We start from the raw sequence: 19,313 nt of genomic DNA, 5'->3' as shown, positions 1-19,313 counted from the left end.
TGACCTGGAAGATGAAATAGTGGAAACAACTACTACAGAGCAGAATAAAGAAAAAAGAATGAAAAGAACAGTCTCAGAGACCTCTGGGACAACATTAAACGCACCAACATTCGAATTATAGGGGTCCCAGAAGGAGAAGAGAAAAACAAAGGGACTGAGAAAATATCTGAAGAGATTATAGTTGAAAACTTGCCTAATATGGTAAAGGAAATAGTTAATCAAGTCCAGGAAGCACAGAGTCCCATACAGGATAAATCCAAGGAGAAACACGCCAAGACACATACCAATCAAACTATCAAAAATTAAATACAAAGAACAAACATTAAAAGGAGCAAGGGAAAAACAACAAGTAACACATAAGGGAATCCCCATAAGGCTAACAGCTGATCTTTCAGCAGAAACTCTGCAAGCCAGAAGGGAGTGGCAGGACATATTTAAAGTGATGAAGGGGAAGAACCTACACCCAAGATTACTCTACCCAGCAAGGATCTCATTCAGATTTGACGGAAAAATTGAAAGCTTTACAGACAAGCAAAAGCTAAGAGACTTCAGCACCACCAAACCAGCTTTACAACAAATGCTAAAGGAACTTCTCTAGGCAGGAAACACAAGAGAAGGAAAAGACCTACAATAACAAACCCAAAACAATTCAGAAAATGGGAATAGGAACATACATATCAATAATTACCTTAAACATAAATGGATTGAATGCTCCAACCAAAAGACACAGACTGGCTGAATGGATACAAAAATAAGACCCATATATATGCTGTCTACAAGAGACCCACTTCAGACCTAGGGACACATACAGTCTGAAAGTGAGGGGATGGAGAAAGATATTCCATGCAAATGGAAATCAAAAGAAAGCTAGAATAGCAATTCTCATATCAGACAAAATAGACGTTAAAACAAAGACTATTACAAGAGACAAAGAAGGACACTATATAGTGATCAAGGGATCAATCCAAGAAGATATAACAATTGTAAATACTTATGCACACAACATGGGAGCACCTCAATACATAAGGCAAATACTAACAGCCATAAAAGGGGAAATTGACAGTAACACAATCATAGTAGGGGACTTTAACACCCCACTTTCACCAATGGACAGATCATCCAAAATGAAAATAAATAAGGAAACACAAGCTTTAAATGATACATTAAACAAGATGGACTTAATTGATATTTATAGGACTTTCCATCCAAAAACAACAGAATACACATTCTTCTCAAGTGCTCATGGAACATTCTCCAGGATAGATCATATCTTGGGTCACAAATCAAGCCTTGGTAAATTTAAGAAAATTGAAATCGTATCAAGTATCTTTCCCAACCACAACGCTATGAGATTAGATATCAATTACGAGAAAAAATCTGTAAGAAATACAAACACATGGAGGCTAAACAACACACTTCTTAATAACCAAGAGATCACTGAAGAAATTAAAGAGGAAATAAAAAAATACCTAGAAACAAATGAGAATGAAAACACAACAACCCAAAACCTATGGGATGTAGCAAAAGCAGTTCTAAGAGGGAAGTTTATAGCTATACAAGCCCACTTTAAGAAACAAGAAACATCTCAAATAAACAACCTAACCTTACACCTAAAGCAAGTAGAGAAAGAAGAACAAAAAAACCCCAAAGTTAGCAGAAGGAAAGAAATCATAAAGATCAGATCAGAAATAAATGGAGAACAAATGAAGGAAACGATAGCAAAGATCAATAAAACGAAAAGCTGGTTCTTTGAGAAGATAGACAAAATTGTTAAACCATTAGCCAGACTTATGAAGAAAAAAAAGGGAGAAGAGAAATCAATAGAATTAGAAATGAAAAAGGAGACGAAACAACTGACACTGCAGAAATACAAAGGATCATGAGAGATTACTACAAGCAACTATATGCCAATAAAATGGACAACCTGGAAGAAATGGACAAACTCTTAGAAAAGCACAACCTTCTGAGACTGAACCAGGTAGAAATACAAAATATGAACAGACCAATCACAAGCACTGAAATTGAAACTGTGATTAAAAATCTTCCAATAAACAAAAGCCCACAACCATGTGGCTTCACAGGCAAATTCTATCAAACATTTAGAGAAGAGCTAACACCTATCCTTCTCAAACTCTTCCAAAATATAGCAGAGGGAGGAACACTCCCCAACTCATTCTATGAGGCCACCATCACTCTGAAACCAAAACCAGACAAAGATGTCAGAAAGAAAGAAAACTACAGAGCAATATCACGGATGAACATAAATGCAAAAATCCTCAACAAAATACTAGCAAACAGAATCCAACAGCACATTAAAAGGATCATACATTATGATCAAGTGGGGTTTATCCCAGGAATGCAAGGATTCTTCAATATATGCAAATCAATCAATGTGACACCATATTAACAAATTGAAGGAGGAAAACCATATGATCATCTCAATAGATGCAGAGAAAGCTTCCGACAAAATTCAACACCCATTTATGATAAAAACCCTCCAGAAAGTAGGCATATAGGGAACTTTCCTCAACATAATAAGGTCATATATGCCAAACCCACAGCCAATATCGTCCTCCATGGTGAAAAACTAAAACCATTTCCACTAAGATCAGGAACAAGACAAGGTTGCCCATTCTCACCACCATTATTCAACATAGTTTTGCAAGTCTTAGCCACAGCAATCAGAGAAGAAAAAGAAATAAAAGGAATCCAAATTGGAAAAGAAGAAGTAAAGCTGTCACTGTTTGCAGATGACATGATACTATACATAGAGAATCCTAAAAATGCTACCAGAAAACTACTAGAGCTAATCAATGAATTTGGTAAAGTAGCAGGATACAAAATTAATGCACAGAAATCTCTTGCATTCCTATACACGAATAATGAAAAATCTGAGAGTGAAATTAAGAAAACACTCCCATTTACCACTGCAACAAAAAGAATAAAACATCTAGGAATAAACCTACCTAAGGTGGGCTTCCCTGGTGGTGCAATGGTTGAGAGTCCGCCTGCCGGTGCAGGGGAAACGGGTTCGTGCCCCGGTCTGGGAAGATCCCACATGCTGTGGAGCAGCTGGGCCCGTGAGCCATGGCCACTGAGCCTGCGCGTCCGGAGCCTGTGCTCCGCAATGGGAGAGGCCACAACAGTGAGAGGCCCACGTACCACAGAAAAAAAAAAAAAAAAAAAAAAACCTACCTAAGGAGACAAAACACCTGTATGCAGAAAATTATAAGACACTGATGAAAGAAATTAAAGATGATACAAATAGCTGGGGGAGATATATACCATGTTCTTGGATTGGAAGAATCAACATTGTAAAAATGACTCTACTACCCAAAGCAATCTACAGATTCAATGCAATCCCTGTCAAACTACCAGTGGCATTTTTCACAGAACTAGAACAAAAAATTTCACAATCTGTATGGAAACACAAAAGACCCCAAATAGCCAAAGCGATCTTGAGAAAGAAAATGGAGCTGGAGGAATCAGGCTCCCTGACTTCAGACTATACTACAAAGCTACAGTAATCAAGACAGTATGGTTCTGACTCAAAAACAGATATATAGATCAATGGAACAGGATAGAAAGCCCAGAGCTAAACCCACGCACATATGGTCACCTTATCTTTCATAAAGGAGGCAAGAATATACTGTGGAGAAAAGACAGCCTCTTCAATAAGTGGTGCTGGGAAAACTGGACAGCTCCGTGTAGAAGAATGAAATTAGAACACTCCCTAACACCATACACAAAAATAAACTGAAAATGGATGAAAGACCTAAATGTAAGGCCAGACACCAACAAACTCTTAGAGGAAAACATAGGCAGAATACTTTACGACATGAATCACAGCAAGATCCTTTGGACCCACCTCCTAGAGAAATGGAAATAAAAACAAAAATAAACAAATGGGACCTAATGAAACTTAAAAGCTTGTGTACAGCAAAGGAAACCATGAACAAGATGAAAAGACAACGCTAAGAATGGGAGAAAATATTTGCAAATGAAGCAACTGACAAAGGATTAATCTCCAAAACATACAAGCAAATTATGCAGCTCAATAACAAAAAAACAAACAACTCAATCCAAAAATGGGCAGAAGACCCAAACAGACATTTCTCCAAAGAAGATATACATATTGCCAACAAACACATGAAAGAATGCTCAATATCATTAATCATTAGAGAAATGCAAATCAAAACTACAATGAGATATCATCTCACTCCGGTCAGAATGGCCATCATCAAAAAATCTACAAACAATAAATGATGGAGAGGGTGTGGAGAAAAAGGAACCCTCTTGCACTGTTGGTGGGATAGTCAATTGATATAGCCACTCTGGAGAACAGTATGGAGGTTCCTTAAATAACTAAACATAGAACTACCATACGACCCAGCAATCCCACTACTGAGCATATACCTTGAGAAAACCATAATTCAAAAAGAGTTATGTACCAAAATATTCACTGCAGCTCTATTTACAATAGCCAGGACATGGAAGCAACCTAAGTGTCCATCAACAGATGAATGGATAAAGAAGATGTGGCACATACATATACAATGGAATGTTACTCAGCCATAAAAAGGAACGAAACTGAGTTATTTGTAGTGAGGTGGATGGACCTAGAGCCTGTCATACAGGGTGAAGTAAGTCAGAAAGAGAAAAACAAATACCGTATGCTAACCCATATATATGGAATCAAAAAAAGAAAAGAAAAAGAAAATGGTCAGAAGGACCTAGGGGCAAGATGGAAATAAAGATGCAGACCTACTAGAGAATGGACTTAAGGATACGGGGTGGGGGAAGGGTAAACTGGGACAAAGTGACAGAGTGGCATGGACATAGATACACTACCAAACGTAAAACAGAGAGCTAGTGGGAAGCAGCCACATAGCACGGTGATCAGCTCGGTGTTTTGTGACCACCTAAAGGCGTGGGATAGGGAGGGTGAGAGGGAGGGCAATGCAAGAGGGAAGAGATATGCGGACATATGTACATGTATAACTGATTCACTTTGTTATAAAGCAGAAACTAGCACACCATTGTAAAGCAATTATACTCTAATAAAAATGTTAAGAAAAAAACAGCTAAAAATAAAGCTACTATATATGATCCTGCAATCCCACTCCAGGGCATATATCCAGAGAAAACCATAATTTGAAAAGATACATGCACTCCAATGCTCACTGCAGCACTATTTACAGTAGCCAAGACATGGAAGCAACCTAAATGTCCATCAACAGATGAATGAATAAAGAAGATGTAGTATGTGTGTGTGTATACACACACACACACACACACACACACAATATAATATTATTCAGCCATAAAAAAGAATGAAATAATGCCATTTGAAGCAACATGGATGGACCCAGAGATTAATATATTAAGTGAAACAAGAGAAAGACAAATATCACATGACATCGCTCATATGTGGAATCTAAAAAAAAATGATACAAATGAACTTATATTTGAAACAGACCCACTTCTTTGTATCATTTTCAAATTTCTTCATCATTGTTATAAGAGTCTTTCACCTGCTTGGTTAAGTTATTCTTAGGTATTTTATTCTTTTTGATGAGATTTTAAATGGGACTGATTTCTTACTTTCTCTTTCTGATAGTTTATTATTAGAGTACAGAAAAGCAACAGATTTCTGTATATTAAGCTTGTATCATGCAACATAAGCTTTCCATGTGACCCAACAATTCCACTCCTATTTATCCAAGAGAAATGAAAATATATGTGTACACAAAGTAAACACGTTTATAGCAGCTTTATGCATAATAACCATATTCAAATAATCAAAAGCTGGAAATAATCCAAAATCCATCAACAGGTAATTACATAAACAAATTGTGGTATATAATGTTACTTAGCAATAAAAAGGAATATGCAACAACATGGATAAATCTCAAAAACATACTGAGCAAAAGAAGCCAGACAGAAAAAATATATACTATATGATCCCACTTACATGGAAATGGGTGGTCCACCCTGGGGACATGGGTGGTGGTTGGGATTTACCTGATTAGAGCACAAGGAACTTCTTCAAGTAATGGAAATATTCCATATCTTGGTTGTGGTGGTGGTTACATAGGTACACAAATTTACTGAAACTCTAGAATGACTATATTTTATTATATGCAAATTATACTTCAGTAAAGTTGATTTTTTGGTTAATTTGAAAGGAGCTCATTCCTAAGTTTTTAGTAAATGAATATTAAATGCTAAAACATTTTTTAAGAGATCCTGATGAAGCTGGGTTCTCTATTACACCTTGGGAGACTGATGTAGGTTATACCTAGAAACGGAATCACTAGTTCACAAGATACATAAATCTTTTTTATATATAAATTTATTTATTTATTTTTGGCTGAGCTGGGTCTTCGTTGCTGTGCACAAGCTTTCTCTAGTTACGGAGAGCAGGGGCTACTCTTTCGTTGCGGTGCACGGGCTTTTCACTGTGGTGGCTTCTCTTGTTGTGGAGCACGGGCTCTAGGCACATGGGCTTCAGTAGTTGTGGCACGCGGGCGCAGTAGTTGTGGCTCACGGGCTCTAGAGCGCAGGCTCAGTAGCTGTGGAGCATGGGCTTAGTTGCTCCACGGCATGTGGAATCTTCCTGGACCAGGGCTCGAACCCGTGTCCCCTGCACTGGCAGGTGGATTCTTAACCACTGAGCCACCAGGGAAGTCCAAGATACATAAATCTTCAACTTTATCAGATATTGCCAAATTCCCCTCCCAAGCTGTTTTTGTTTAGACTCTAAATCCCTTTAAAGTAGTTTATACTCCTCATCTTTACTTCCTCTTTTTCACCTCAGTCTATCAAAAACTTTTTTCCATTCTCTAACAGTCCATTTGAAACTACTTTTACCAAGGTCTCCAAATACCTCAATTTCAAAATCCAACAGCCTCTTTTCGGTTTTAATCATTCTTGACCACTCAAGTCTCCCTTTGCTTTATTTATTTCACAATAACTTCTTACACTGAGGAGCCAAAAGATATTCCATGCTTCTGAAACTTTTCTCAAATCATCTCCGATGGGAGAAACTGACGTTAGGTGCAGCTAAACTAACTGGAATCCTCAGGCAGGGTGTCAGGAGGAAGATAGGCAGGCACGGGGTGGGGAGGAGACTTCAATGTCTACATGGGATGGTGCCACAAGTCCATAGCTAGGCTGCACATTTCAAGAGTGAGAATACCTGAGTTTTACCACAGAGCAGCTTCTAGTGGGTGAGATGACAACCGAGATACTAGAGGTCGAGCAATACTGGTGGCACTTACTTTCTGTTACTATTTTTATACTTGTATTATAGATACCTGTGCCCTTGTCTTACTTGTGGGAGATATTCTCTTTGAAAAGAGAAATCATATTTATTAGCATCTCTGTATATGTCAAAACACTGGATTATTATCCAAAACAAACGCACAATGCAAATTTCCTAACTATATAAATAATACAAGAAAAGCAAGGTAAAGAAAAATAATTAGTGCCAAATTTTTCTCTGTATATTCTGTCAATTCATTATTTTATACCTAAGAAATGAAAAACTATAGTAGCTACTCAAACAAATCACAAGCTATTTAAAAATCAGTATACATCTAAAGGGAATCTGGGCAAAAGGATGAGCTAAAAATGAATATTCTGTTTAGAAGTTGGTGAATATTTAGTAAAATGTTGGAGAATATTATTCTAAATTATTAGAATATTATTAGAATATTATTCTAAAATGTTAGGGGAATAATATTCTAATAAGGAAGATTTAAGGAATACTATGAGAAAAGTTCAATACTGTATGTTATTCTACTTTAAAATATCTTTTTAGTATCACTTTGTGATAATGGTATTTAAGTTTAGGTGCTATAATAAACAACTATATGTCTGGCAGTAATTGTAAGAAAAGCTATCATTTTTATTCCACAAATTAGGCCTTCAACAAAAACTGATCCTTGCAATTCAAAAAATTTAACAGATACCAGTACCAGTTAATCTAACTAAACCCACAATACACATTCATTTTCTTTAAAGATTAAAGTTAGAAACTCTCAAAAATTATATAGCTCCCAACACTACTTCATGATAAAAACACTCAACGAACGAGGAGGAGAAGAGAACTAACTTACTCAATCTGATAAAGGGCATCTATAAAACATCCTCAGCTAATATCATACTTGTTAGTGAAAGACTGAATGCTTTCTCCCTAGGATCAAAAAGAAGATAAGGATGTTCATTCTCTCTGTTTCTATTCAACACTGTACTGGAAGTTCTAGACAGGGTAACTGGGCAAGAAAATGAGATAAAAGACATGGAGATTGAAAAGGAAGAAGGAAAATTATTTCTATGTGCAAATGACATGATCTTGTAGAAAACCCTAAGGAATCCATTTAAAAAAAAAACTATTAGAGCTAATAAATAAGTTCAGCTAGGTTACAATACACAAAATCATATAAAAAATCAATTTCATTTCTACACATTTTCAAGGTACAATCTGAAAATAAAACAGTTAAAAAACAATCTCGGGCTTCCCTGGTGGCACAGTGGTTGAGAGTCTGCCTGCTAACGCAGGGGACATGGGTTCGGGCCCTGGTCTGGGAGGATCCCACATGCTGCGGAGCAACTAAGCCCGTGAGCCACGGCTACTGGGCCTGCGCGTCTGGAGCCTGTGTTCCGCAATGGGAGGGGCCGCAATAGTGAGAGGTCCGCGCACTGCGATGAAGAGTGGCCCCCACTTGCCACAACTAGAGAAAGCCCGCGCACGGAAATGAAGACCCAACACAGCCCTAAATAAATAAACAAACAAATAAATAAAAAGAATCCACTCTCTTCTCCTAAGCCAGACATTAAATAGGATTGCAATAACACTCTAAAAAAAAAAAAAAAATCTCATTTACTACAGCATCAAAAAGAACAAAATACTTAGGAATAAAGTTAACAACAGAAGTGTAAGGCTTATATACTGAAAACATAATTGAAAACAATTAAAGAAGACCTAAATAAATTTTTAAAATCTATGTTGATGGATTATAAGACTTAACATTATTAAGATGACAGTACTTCCCAAACTGATTTGCAGATTCAATGTAATCCCTATGAAAACATAAGCTGGCCTTCTTTGCAGAAATTGTCAAGTTAATTCTAAAATTCATACGGAAATTCAAGTAACCTACAGTGGTCAAAACAATCCTGAGAAAGAAGAACAAACCTGGAAGACTCACAGTTCCCAATTTCAAAACTTACTGCAAAGCTGAAATAATTAAGATAGCATGGTACAAGCATAAAAATAGGCATAGAGATGAATGGAATAAAAGTGAGAGTCCAGGGGCTTCCCTGGTGGCGCAGTGGTTGAGAGTCCACCTGCCGATGCAGGGGACACGGGTTCATGCCCCGGTCCAGGAGGATCCCACATGCCGCGGAGCGGCTGGGCCCGTGAGCCATGGCTGCTGAGCCTGCGCGTCCGGAGCCTGTGCTCCGCAATGGGAGAGGCCACAACAGTGAGAGGCCCACGTACCACACACACACACACACAAACACACACACACACACACACACACACATACACACAAAAGTGAGAGTCCAGAAATAAACTCTTACATTTACAGTAAACTGATTTTCTACAAGGGTGCCAATACAATTCAATGAGGGAAAGAACAGTCTTTTCAATAAATGGTGCTTGAACAACTAGATATCCCATACACAAAAATTAACTCAAAACAGATCACAGAGCTAAATATAAGAGCTAAAACTATAAATCTCTTAGAAGAAAACATAGAGGTAAATCTTTTTGACCTTAGATTTGGCAATGGGTCCTTAGATATGACACCAGAAACATACACAACAAAAGAGAAAATATGCAAATTGGACTTTATCAAAATTTTAAAATTTTGTGCTTCCAAGGACACTATGAAGAAAGTGAAAAGACAACTCACAGAATAGGAGAAAACATTTACAAACTAGAAATCTAATAAGGGTCCAGTATCCAGAATACATAAAGAAATCTTACAACTCAACATTAAAAAGACAAAAGTCATGATTAAAAAAGGGCAAATGATATGAATAAATATTTTTCCAAAGTAAACATACAAATGGCCAAGAAACACATAAAAAATGCTCGACATCACTAGTCATCAGGGAAATATAAATCAAAATCACAATGAACTGCTTCTTCACACCCTCTAGGATGGCTATAAAAAAGATAAGCATCGGTTAAGGATGTGGTGAAATGAGAACTCTCACATACATTGCTGGTGGGAATGTAAAATGATGAAGCCACTTTGGAAAACAGTCCGTTAGTTCCTCAAAAGATTAAACGTTGAATTACTATATGATTTAATAATTCCATTCCTACATGATACACCCAAGAGGAATGTAATATATGTCCACACAAAAACGTGTACCTGAATGTTCATAGCTCATTATTCATATTAGCCAAAAGGTAAAACAGCCCAAAGTCCATCAACTGAAAGAGAAATAAAATGTGGTATACCCATACAATGGAATATTATTTGGCAATTAAAAGGAATAACGTACTGATACATACTACAACATGGATGAACATCAAAAACATCATGCAAGTGAAAGAAACCAGTCACAGGCCACATATTGCATGATTCCACTTACATGAAATGTCAGAATAGGCAAATTTATAGACAGAAAGTAGATCAGTGGTCGTCTACAGTTGAGGGGATTGAGGGAAAATGTGAAGTGACTGCTAACAGGTATGAGGTTTATTTTCGGGTGATGAAAATGTTCTAATATCAATTGTGGTAACAGCTGCACATCTCTGTGAATATACTAAAGACCACTGAATTGTACACGTTCAATGGATGAACTCTATGGTATGTAAAATATATCTCAGTAAAAATGTTACAAAAAAGTGCAGCTCAAAAGTTGATGACTGTTAGAAGAAGGCACATATGAAGAAATTTTGCCTCAGATATCTGAAGTACAACAACCACAGATCACCTCCACTGCAGAGACTACTGGAATAAAAATAAATGATCCCTACAGTGATTTGGTTCTTTCTAAGATATTAACTTATATAATATATATTGTTTTCCTTCTAAGCATCTCATAGGTAAGTTTTTAGCCAAAAATATCTAGGCTGAGATACAGACATCTATAAAATTTCTCTAGGCTTAAATAATAATATTTTAAAATCAATTGTCTACTCGTGAATAGTGAATATATAAAAATTTTAAGAAGAAGAAGAATCAGAATTAGTCTCATCATACAGCTGAAATAAAATTCATAAGATGTGTCAGAGGGCTTCCCTGGTGGCGCAGTGGTTAAGAGTCCGCCTGCCAATGCAGGGGACACGGGTTCGAGCCCTGGTCCAGGAAGATCCCACATGCTGAAGAGCAACTAAGCCTGTGCGCCACAACTACTGAGCCTGTGCTCTACAGCCCGCGAGCCACAACTACTGAAGCCTGCGCTCCACAACAAGAGAAGCCACCCCAATGAGAAGCCCACGCACCACAACGAAGAGCAGCCCCCGCTTGCCGCAACTAGAGAAAGCCCATGTGCTGCAACGAAGACCCAACACAGCAAAAAATAAATAAATAAAAATAAATAAATAAATAAAAAAGATGTCTCCGACACAGTCATAGAATGGTATATACGTCATCTCGAACCATATCAACAATCAGTACAATGAAGACGAGGAAATCAGGATTCAGAGACATTAAGTAACTTGCCTGTTCAGGGATTAGACAGCGAAGCTAGGATTTGAATTTAAGACTGCCTGTCTCTGAAACCTATGATCTTATACCGTCTTATACTATTTCCTAACTTCAAGAAGGGATAAAGCATCCAACCAGACAACAGTAATTAAAGAGATTGACCACAAATATGTCCTAATATAAAAATATAAAAATTTTAAAGTTTAAAGGAACCTCAGAGAACATCTACTCCAAGAACCTCATTTTACAAATGACACAACACTTTGCAGTCTCTGATCAGCCTTGGCTATTTCCACTACTCTCTGGTCTCCAATGTAAATACTACAAGGTTATCTGCAGATCCTTCCTGATAGCCTCAGCATAAATCAAATGAGGAATCATGGAAGAGCTATGTTTCAGTAAGTCATGGATGTGCTGAATCACTCCCCAAAATTGATATTTTTAGACTATAATAAAAAATAAATTTTTCCGTTACTTGCCTTATGCAGAATTTTGGTTACACAGAATTTGTAATACTGCTTTATTGCTACTTTGAACTCTTACCTTTGTGACCACAAGAAACATAGTATAGAGGAACATAAGATCATGCCTTGGTATTGCCAGATCCTTGGTTTGCTGCAATGTGAAGATAACTGACCCCAGCAGGGTTACCTTGGCAGAGCTGAAAATAAAAAACATTTTAACTCAATAAGTATTAAATATTACTTATCTCTATATTTCTCAAACAGTATTCTCAAAATATTAATTTAATGAGTTATTAATAGATGTAACACAAAAACGAGTTCTGTAAATATAAAGTTTTGGAAATGCTGAGTTACATAAAGTTAAATACCTTTCTTCACAGCATAAGGTATCAAAGTTTAGAATGTTCATACATACTGTGACTTTCTGATAAAGAGAGTACATTTCTATAGGTAATATTTCTGAATTGACTACATAACACTTTTTCACAAAGGATTTGAAAGTCCCACGTTCCACAGCATGATTTGGGAAAAGTATGTTAGCCCTGAAAAACCTTATAGTGCTAACCAAGCTTGGGTGGGATGGGGGATGGAAAAGAAAGCCCTGATTTGCAGCATTTCCTCATTTCCACAGTGTAAATACAGTCGCCCCATGGTATTCGCAGGGAATTTGTTCCAGGAGCCCCCACACTTACCGAAATCCACTGATGCCCAAGTCCGTGATATAAAATGATGTAGTATTTACGTATAACCTATGCACATCCTCCCACATACTTTAAATCATCTCTAGATTATTTACAATACCTAATATAATGTAAATGCTATGTACATAGTTGTAATTACAGTATAAGTACTATGTAAACAGTTACCAGTACATGGCAAATTCAAGGTTTGCTTTCTGGAACTTTCTGGAACTTTTTTTCTAATAGTTTTGATCCACAGTTGGTTAATCCACAGATGCAGAAACCATGGATACAGAGGCCCAACTGTACTCCCACAGCCCACTTCAGGCTGCTGGGTGGAATGGCTCTCATAAAACAGTGTGAGCCAGCTCCAGCACATCACTTAGCTAACTCCAGCACAAAATACTAGCATTAGCCAATACATTAAAATTTAAAGTCTATAATAAGATGTTTATCTATTAACATATAACAAGCACTACTTTCATGTCATATATTTGCCACATAAAGTATAGCTCAGTAACAGATCATTTTCTAGCTCTTTATGCTTAAAACTAGAAAAAGATAAATAATAAACTCTTAGAATGCCATAGTATAAAATATGACAATTTTAAAAGCCCCTATAAACCATTCTATGAAAAATAAGTAGCTTGTTTAATCAGTACAAGCTAAGGATTGAGTTCAAAACAGTTAGGTTTGGGTAACAGGGGTTTGGATCTTGCCTATCAATAACTGGGCAGCATTCCTGTTTTAGAACAGTGGTCCGCAAACTTTTTGACTGTGCATCTCTAGTGGTAAAAGTGTTTTAAGACACTCCTTAATATATATCAATTAATTTATAAATTATGTACATGTACAACTGTATCATAAAATGTACACCAAACTGACTTTTAAAAGGATGAGATAAAAAATAAGTAGTTAATTCCATTAAGACATTGTCTTAATGACCTTTTGCTACTCTGTTTCTAATAGCTTGGTTTCTGAACAACAGTGCCTCATCACGGGCATCTTAGCATACACATATTCTACTTTGGATTGTGTTCTCGTACAGCATAAATTCAGAAGCAATGAATCTGAGGAGCAAGGATTTTGTAAACAATAAATTGAAGCAGGGGATTGGAGCAGGGCTGGGATTTAGCAAAAAGTCAATGAGATTGGTTACGAAGATCAGAATGCATTTAGAAAATTCTTATACTTATTATATTAGTTTCCTGTGAACGTAGTAAATAAGCTATCTGCTTCCAAAATACAATGGTGGAATAAGCATAGGTAACAGCTATAAGCACTCCCATGCCAAAAGGGAGAAAATGGAAGGAAGAAAGTGATCACAGTCTTATGCAATTTCAAAATCCAGCAGGGCAAATCCCATTAGGTTTCAAGACCCAGGAATAATCTTCTGTGGCCTGAGGCTCCATCCTCTGAGTTTACAGCTCTAATCTCTGCATTCATGGCTCTGGCTTTTGCACCTGTGACTCCAGCCTATGGGTCTGGCCTCAGGTTTCTAGGCCCGCAGCTCCCACCTTAAAGCCATTCTTCCTTTTCCCTGAACGGTAGCACATATCAACGGCTAAAAATTTTATCAGTCTGTTTCTACCTGTAGAATTTTGGGAGTCTGACTTCTTTTATTTCATCTTGTCTCTGTCCCTTTCAGTCCAACCTGGCAGTGTTTCTGCCGATACAACACTTTCAAAAATCTTTTGGGTTTCCTATGCATGACACAGGGGATCCACGCCATCAGTCAAGATGGTCCTTCACAGATCTTTCCCGGATAATCTCATCTCTATTCCAGGCTTCTGCTATGATAGCTGAATGGATCCATGAATCACACGCCTAATCTCTTTTAACACTAGCAAAAGTTGTCCAGCCACACCCTTAACTTTCTCTCCACAGCAGGCGTTTCCTAAGAATGACTCTCCTAACTTTATCATCTTTTGCAATCTGGATAGGCTGAGAATTTCCCAAATCATCAAGTCTTGGTTTCTTTGTTTAGCAGTTATTCCCTCAATTCAACTCTTTCCTCTCACACGTCACTGTAAGAAGCAAGAGGAAACCAGCTCAGACCACCAACACTTTGCTTCTGAAACTCAACTAAATATCCAAGTTCGATCCTTACAGATTATGCTTTCCACACAACTGCAGCCATATAACTAAATCACCTTTCTTCCAGTTTCCAGTATCATGTTCTTCAATTCCTCTAAGACCTCACCAGCACCTCTAACATTCATATTTTTACCAACATTCTGTTTATTACAATATATGTATTCTCTAAGACCATACAGGCTTTTTCCACTATACAAAAGTATTTGGTAATAAATATATAAAAACATATATATATATATGCATACACAAAATATCATAATGGATCCCAATGATCTCACCTGACAAATTGTTAATCATTCATTCATTCACATAATATTTGCTGTCTAATATGTGATAGGTGTTTAGGATATAAGAGCAATCAAAAAAGACAAAATCCCTATACTTCACCTCTTGTATTCTTTGAAGCACGGAGGAAAGCCAAAGGGAGAGAAAAATAAACATAATGAATAAGTGAATTTTATAATGAATTATAAAATATGATAAATGCTGTGGGAGAAATAGAGGGAAGTGTTGCAATTTTAAGCAGGGTAGTCCTCATTGAGAAGGTAAGCTTTGAGAAAATCCTTTGAGCAAAGTAGATAAGGGAGTTGGCTACCTGAGGAAGAAGATTCTAGGCAGAGAGAGAAGTTAGTTTTAAACCAGACAACACCTGGCTTGCTCAAGGACAGAGTGCAGTGAGCAAGGGAGAGAACAGTAAGAGCTGAAGTCAGAGGAAATTAGGTGTGGGAGAGACACAGACCTTGGAGGGTCTCACAGGCCATCTGGGGAGTCACTGCAAGGTTGTGAACACAGGAGAATCACAATTTGATTTCAGTTTTACAGTCCCAAGAAATGTTTCATGGAAGACGTTTCAAAGCACATACTCGAAATGAGAAAAATTTCCAGTGAATAACACTAATGCTTTATTTATAACTTATTATCAATCAAAGCTCCTTTGTTCTATTTCTAAACTACCTCATTCAAGCTTTAAGGGGTACATTCCAAGGTAAACATCCTGAAATCTACTGGTTCACTCAAACATAAACTTCATCATTCATACTGCTTCTCAACCTTCATTTTTAATCCATTCTAATGAGTTTATTCTCACATGAAGACTTCCTCGCCTTGCTTATTATGGCCACTAAATCCTAAGGCTTTCCTTATTGAATTGCGGGAATAGTAACTGTATTTCTCTATTTCATTTTCAGGTGCATCAGGGATATATTTGTGACTTATTTAAGATTGGGTCAGTGTCTTTAGAGAACACCTAACGATTAGATTCTCTTAAATGGGTGCAAAAGGTAGTCTGCATCGTACAAGCATAGAATGGGTTATTTCCTCTAATCTTTTTCTTATTTTTATATGTAATGGGTTGGCCAAAAGGTTTGTTGAGTTTCTTCCGCAGATGGCTCTAGTAGCACTTAATTGTCTTTAACTTCATTCGAAACAATTTTGTTAGATTGTATGTGACAGCTGTCACATCAGCGTGCAGTTAAAAAAAGACATCAAAATTAGTGAATTTTTGTGTAGCCATTTTAACACTGAAGGTGGAAGAAAAAAAGCAACGTTTTTGGCATATTATGCTTTATTATTTCAAGAAAGGTAAAACGCAACTGAAACACAAAAAAAGATTTGTGCAGTATATGGAGAAGGTGCTGTGACTGACTGAACATGTCAAAAGTGGACCGTGAAGTTTCACGCTGGAGATTTCTCACTGGATGATGCTCCACGGTTGGGCAGACCAGTTGAAGTTGATAGAGACCAAATCGAAATATTAACTGAGAACAATCAACATTATACCATGCCGGAGATAGCTGACATACTCAAAATATCCAAATCAAGTGCTGAAAATCATTTGCACCAGCTTGGTTATGTTAATTGCTTTGGTGTTTGGGTTCCACATAAGTTAAGTGAAAACAACCTTTTTGACCGTATTTCCGCATGCAATTCTCTACTAAACGTAATGAAAATGTTCCATTTTTAAATTGTGACGGGCGATGAAGAGTGGATACTGTACAATAATGTGGAACGGAAGAGGTCATGGGGCAAGTGAAATAAACCACCACCAACCACACCACAGGCCAGTCTTCATCCAAAGAGACTGATTCTGTGTATATGGTGGGATTGGAAGGGAGTCCTCTATTATGAGCTCCTTCCAGAAAACCAAAAGATTAATTCCAAGAAGTACTGCTCCCAATTAGACCAACTGAAAGCAGCACTCGATGAAGTGTCCAGAATTAATCAACAGAAAATGCATAATCTTCCATCAGGATAACGCAAGACCACATGTTTCTTTGATGACCAGGCAAAAACTGTTACAGCTTGGCTGGGAAGTTCTGATTCATCTGCCGTATTCACCAGACATTGCACCTTCGAATTTCCATTTACTTCGATCTTTACAAAATTCTTTTAATGGAAAAAAAATTCAATTCCCTGTAAGACTGTCAAAGGCACCTGGAACAGTTCTTTGCTCAAAAACATAAAAAGTTTTGGGAAGATGGAATTATGAAGTTGCCTGAAAAATGGCAGAAGGTAGTGTAACAAAAGGGTGAATACATTGTTCAATAAAGTTCTTGGTAAAAATGAAAAAAGTGTCTTTTTTTTTTTACTTAAAAACTGAAGGCACTTTTTGGCCAACCTAATAGTTAAATTCAACTCTCACTTTTAAAGCAACTAACAGGGCTTTATGATAACGTATTGACTGTTACCATAAGCTTGACATTTTACTACCAGAAACTATGAATGATTTGAAATCTGGGTGAAAATTAATGAAAATGCCAAGAGCCTGCAATTGATTCCAGAGAATTCTGTTCCTATGTAGTTCTTGCTCCATAAATACACACTCTTCCCACAGTTCTACAATAATCCAAGAGTTTTTGTTTGGTTTTATTTTCTAAGAGGAGGAACCCACAGAAAAAGGAATCAATATTTATTTTAAAAGCTACATTTAAGAGAGCAGACTTCTTGAAAAACTTAGGTTTCCTGGTTTTCTTCCCATTATCCTTTTATTTATGTTTGTCTGTTTCATCCACACTTAGAGATCCCAAAATGTTTTTTAAAATAAATTGGTAAGATCTAAGGATAAAAGGCCAAGTCTCAGTACAGTCTATATCAACTCACTAGGACATCTTCGGCCATTCATCAGCTTCTGGTTTCCAACAGCCTTTTACCAACTGCGCAAACTTCGTGATAATGCTACCACCTGCACCTAAAAAGAACAAGATAAAACAAGAATACTTAACCAAATTTTCTTGAGAAAATATATGAAATAAAGCCATAATTCCATCTTTTGACTTAAAATTCCAAGAGGATTTCCAAAATATGATTCTTGGGAGGGAGAAAAAAGTTGCCTTGTACATTTATGATACAGAGACAATTATAATTTTTTCATGGCAACTGTCTATTGTACTACAATTAAGGTTAAAATTGGGGCCTCGGACAGAGATGTGGCTAGAGGTTTGTTTCTGACCTGAAAAAATAAATTCCTCTGCTTTATCATTTCCTTTTCTGATTTTAGTTTTAGGTGCAGTACACTATAACAATAGACTGAGAAATTTATTCAGTTCCAACATAACAATAAAGGTAGGTAGTGAAGAGTGAACATGAACCCATAATCAATCACATTTACTATTTCAGGTTATACAGGATGAAAAAAGCGAGGGAAAAAAAAAAACAGAGCAAAGTTTTTTTAATTACACGTGCCACATAATTTCTTATGTAAACTTGTTTTATTTATGGTGGTGGCTACACCTTAATTAACTACAAATCCCTCTGGCTATGGCTGCTAATCAAACCAATAATAAATATTCTATTTTTAAGACAATCAGGCTCAAAAGAATGGCTGATGACTAGTACTAGTGAATAGTGCCAGTTCTGAATTAACTTTACCAGCCAACAGAAACAAGGCTTCCATCTTCCAAAAAAGACTGTTATTAAAGTATGTGGTCCCCATTAATTTAATTAGAGAATTGTTCAGTAGTTGTAGTACACCAATAACAGAATATTTATGAACACATATTGTTAATATTACCTTGGGCCCATCCAATAGCTATCATGACCATCCAGCCATTTTCGTAATGGCTTTTAGCATGGGTGATTCCATCTACTATTTTCCAAGTTCTGGTCACTTCCTTCATTCCCTCAGCGAGGAGTTGAACAGGTAGGAATGAATATCCCCGGGAAACAAGGTCACGGGGGCAAAAAAATATAACATACCTGAAATTAAAATTTAAATATTTTAATACATGAGTAGAATCCAAAGAACAAAAATAAAAATCCAGAATATCAGCAATAACAATTTGATAAAACACAACAAATGGAATTATCCATATAAACATGGAATTTGGCTGCAAGAAGACCACAGACTGGGTGGAGTCAAAAAAAAATTTTTTTTTTTTGGCTACTCCGTGCAGCAT

The 19,313-nt window shown here is 36.8% G+C and overlaps 1 protein-coding gene across 1 annotated transcript in view; it reads right to left on the bottom strand.

The window, feature by feature from the left end:
- The window catches only part of TMEM38B (transmembrane protein 38B), a gene marked incomplete at both ends in the record, with an annotated part of 71,834 nt that overhangs the window by 12,679 nt on the left and 39,842 nt on the right, over positions 1–19,313 (bottom strand). The window contains 3 exon segments of the mRNA XM_079706690.1: positions 12,222–12,339; positions 18,019–18,106; positions 18,929–19,113. Coding sequence (XP_079562816.1) covers positions 12,222–12,339; positions 18,019–18,106; positions 18,929–19,113 — 391 coding nt within the window.

This window comes from Hyperoodon ampullatus (assembly GCF_949752795.1).
Source record: "Hyperoodon ampullatus genome assembly, chromosome: 6".
Classification (NCBI taxonomy): Eukaryota; Metazoa; Chordata; class Mammalia; order Artiodactyla; family Ziphiidae; genus Hyperoodon; species Hyperoodon ampullatus.
This window is presented reverse-complemented; position numbering and strand designations above follow the sequence as displayed.